The following is a 3309-nucleotide window of genomic DNA, read 5'->3' as shown; positions in this document are numbered from 1 at the left end:
AGTCTGGTAAGTTCAGAAAATGGCATCACTTAACTGTAATACTGCCTTTAAAACCAGGAAAAGACAACACTTATGCCATATTACGATATTCAAAATCTAAAACGATATCTAATCTCATATCACAATATCGATATAACATCGATATATTGCCCAGCTCTAATTCTGACTCAACAGGAAAGGTTTGATAATATTAGTAGAGTTAATCTTAAAACCACACCTGAAGAAATCGCTCCAGAACAGGCAGCACCTCCACAAGGAATAAATTACTTTTGTACATTTAGACACTTTAAGAAGTCCCTGCTGAAGCAGAGTATCAAATCTGTTGGTGAAGAATTCGTTGTTGATGCAAATAGAATGTGCAGTTTGTCTTTGTGTACTCACCTTGTGTCTGAGACCTTGATGGCAGTAAACTGTTCTGGAGGGTCAGGTCCTTCGTCATCTGAAACATATAAAACTATGTTTACCTTTAAAAAATATTACGGTTGTTAGTATTGCATTTAGAATTACTCCGAAGGAGCTAATGGGATTACATTTAGCCCATGTACTGTACGTACATTGTACAATTTCATGTGACAAATAAAATTTATATTGCTTTTCAAAAGGCTTTCTAATGGTTCATGTACAGAATTTTTCATTTGCTTAGATTTGTTATTAATGAGTCTCCTCTTTACCGGTAATACAAAAACAAAATGTTGCAGCAGGCAGACAGACAAATTAAATTATTGAGTAATGTAAAGTTGTTTAAACCAAAACCAAATTTTAGGCACTGATTTTTTAGTTTAGACAGAAAAAAGCTTTTTCCACACAAAAACAATTGTTTAATATTTGATTAATTAACGTGTAACAATTATGTATAATCATTAAAATGTGCATAATTTCTTCTCACTGCAAGTTTATACTTGAGACCTGCTTCATGTTTTAGTAATGCATTTCTTGTAATTAATAATGCAAACCCCCTGGCAATGTAGAGTTGTGTTGATCTGGGTCCATTTCACCAGCACTGAGACATGTGGAATAAGATATGGAAAGGAACAGTTTCGTTATTTTATACTGAGGTCTCCTGAGTTCCTCGTGATTTTATTAAGTGACTTGCCTGTGATTAGGCCACTTCCTGACCTTTACAATAAATCAAAGTTTTCGCACAATTTGTAGGGTGTCATACAGGGCCTGCCAGTCATTAGGTAAAATATGACACAAGCTGCTTTTACAAAAGGCTGATTATCTTTGGACCATGTCAGATTGTGACCTTTGGATTTGGCTAAGAGAACATCAGCATGTTTTCTCCAACCTGTAAATGAATGTGAAGACCTTTTGGTAGTCTTCTAAAACGCTGTATCATCCACACAGTGGTGCAAGTGCAGAAAATCCAGTAAAGAGGGGGAAACTCTCTAATCTTTCTTTTTATACTGCTAGCTCACATCTTCTTTCATCTCATAGAAATGAGTTTATGTGCATGCAGATGATGAGGACCCACTAAGAGAATTGAGATGCTTCACTCTCCCAGCCATTTTCACTGGTTCACACAAAACGCGGGCGGAATTAATTGTTAGTACTATCTCTTTCTCAGTCAGACTGTTTCCAAGAGCAAAACTCCTTTAGAAGTGCCTGGAGGCAGAACTAAGTGAAAACTCTGCCCTTATCCTCAACTCAACCCTTGTTCAGCCATTTTGGTTTGGTGTCTGGATTTACTACTTCAATGCTTACTGCATTGTGGACTGAAGGCATTTTGCATTATAATCCTCAGGACATATTTGGCATTTTACCTTGATAAATAACTAAAACAATGAATTATCAAAAAAAGTTACCGAGTCATTTTCTCTTGATCAACAACGGTGCAGCTCTTCTTCAAAATATAAATCAAAGACCTTATTAAGTAACTTTGTTTGGTTTGAAATCATAATTGGACAACAGCATTCTGCAAAGCAGCGACACAATATGATCATATAATAACTATACAATTAAACTTGAAGTATAATAATATTGAATTACTAATTCTTAATCCTGAGAAGATTAGAGCATTATCCCATGTACCATGACATAAAATTACATTACCAAAAAAAAAAAAAAACTTCAAATTTTGCCCTTCTCTGGCTCAGAAATGTACCTGGTTTAAGGTATGAAATACTTGTAATATCTGAATGGGTTAGTGGGACAACTGTTCCCCGTGGACACTTGATAATAAGTGTGGAGAGAAATCTAAACCACTGTGTTTTATTACCTTTGTGTGGTGCGCCGAGTGTGAAGAGCCCACTATCCAGGGCATGGATGTAAGCGTTGTTCTGCATCTCTATGGCAACCGTTCCAGTGATTTCCCCAAAGCAGCTGACAGACCACCAACCAGCTGGTGAGCAGAAAGGCACAGGGTGTAACAACACATGGCAGCGCTGTGTGCTCGAAAGCCACAGCAACCTTAAGGTGCCTTATCCACTCAGGAGAATTGCTGTACTTTTAACTTGGAATCTTACTAAGCTGAAACAATGTTTATGCAAAGTATTCCAGTGTAGAGCAAACTTGCATGCAACAGGAATATTCACTGCTAATGGAAAAATTAATGAGACATCAGCAGTCTTTGGTTGGCTTGTATAATTTAGAAATACAGTAGACCTACCGGAGAGTACTTACCAATTATATCAGCTTTTTGTTCTTCATCTCCTGCTTTTCTCTTCTTATCTTTGTGCTTTCTCTTTTTCCTGAGAAAAAATATAATAAAATGTTATAGAACGTGTTCATTAGTAATTATTTTTAATAACGCAGGTAGGCCTTGCAAGTCAGGCAGGCAAGTTCATTTCTAGAAAGTGAATACATTTTTCTTAATAACATAGCCGCAAGACTTCAGGGCTGGGCACCAATCAAATGACTTCCTTAGTATAGAGTATCGAACAATGCCTTGTCATTCAATACAAATTGTAATACCTGGAGTGGAGCAAATCACATCAGCGTCTGAGAGCCAATAAGCGCATGCAGCATGCATCTACCAAGAGCTAATAATGCTGGTTACTGGCTGTCTAACGTTACAAGTTGTAGAGGCAGGTAGGAAAAACTCTACATTTTGCAGAAAGATGGGGCTCACGTGGTAGGAGCTGACAAATAAATTTTAAAAATTGTGACGTAATGTGTGATTTCTTTTTGTTTTCTTTTTTGTATCAAAAAAAGTATTGTTCAGGAACCGGTATCAAAGTCACAGTATTGGTACTGATATTGACATCTCTTTGAACGATACCAAGCCCTGCAAGACTGTTAAAGTCAAAAAGTAATCACTGAGTTATCATGACGTATTTTCTTTCATTGTTATTTTTTTTATTATTAATA

General features: G+C 36.5%; 1 protein-coding gene across 1 annotated transcript in view; it reads right to left on the bottom strand.

The window, feature by feature from the left end:
- The window catches only part of frg1 (FSHD region gene 1), a 13502-nt gene that overhangs the window by 8555 nt on the left and 1638 nt on the right, over positions 1 to 3309 (bottom strand). Inside the window, exons 2-4 of the mRNA XM_032500557.1 lie at positions 2623 to 2690; positions 2219 to 2341; positions 382 to 439 (exon numbers count right to left, since the gene is read on the bottom strand). Coding sequence (XP_032356448.1) covers positions 382 to 439; positions 2219 to 2341; positions 2623 to 2690 — 249 coding nt within the window. The remainder of the gene's footprint in view (positions 1 to 381; positions 440 to 2218; positions 2342 to 2622; positions 2691 to 3309) is intronic.

This window comes from Etheostoma spectabile, chromosome 2, assembly GCF_008692095.1.
Source record: "Etheostoma spectabile isolate EspeVRDwgs_2016 chromosome 2, UIUC_Espe_1.0, whole genome shotgun sequence".
Lineage (NCBI taxonomy): Eukaryota > Metazoa > Chordata > Actinopteri > Perciformes > Percidae > Etheostoma > Etheostoma spectabile.
The sequence above is the reverse complement of the archived record's forward strand: the minus strand, read 5'-3'. Positions and strand labels throughout refer to the sequence as shown.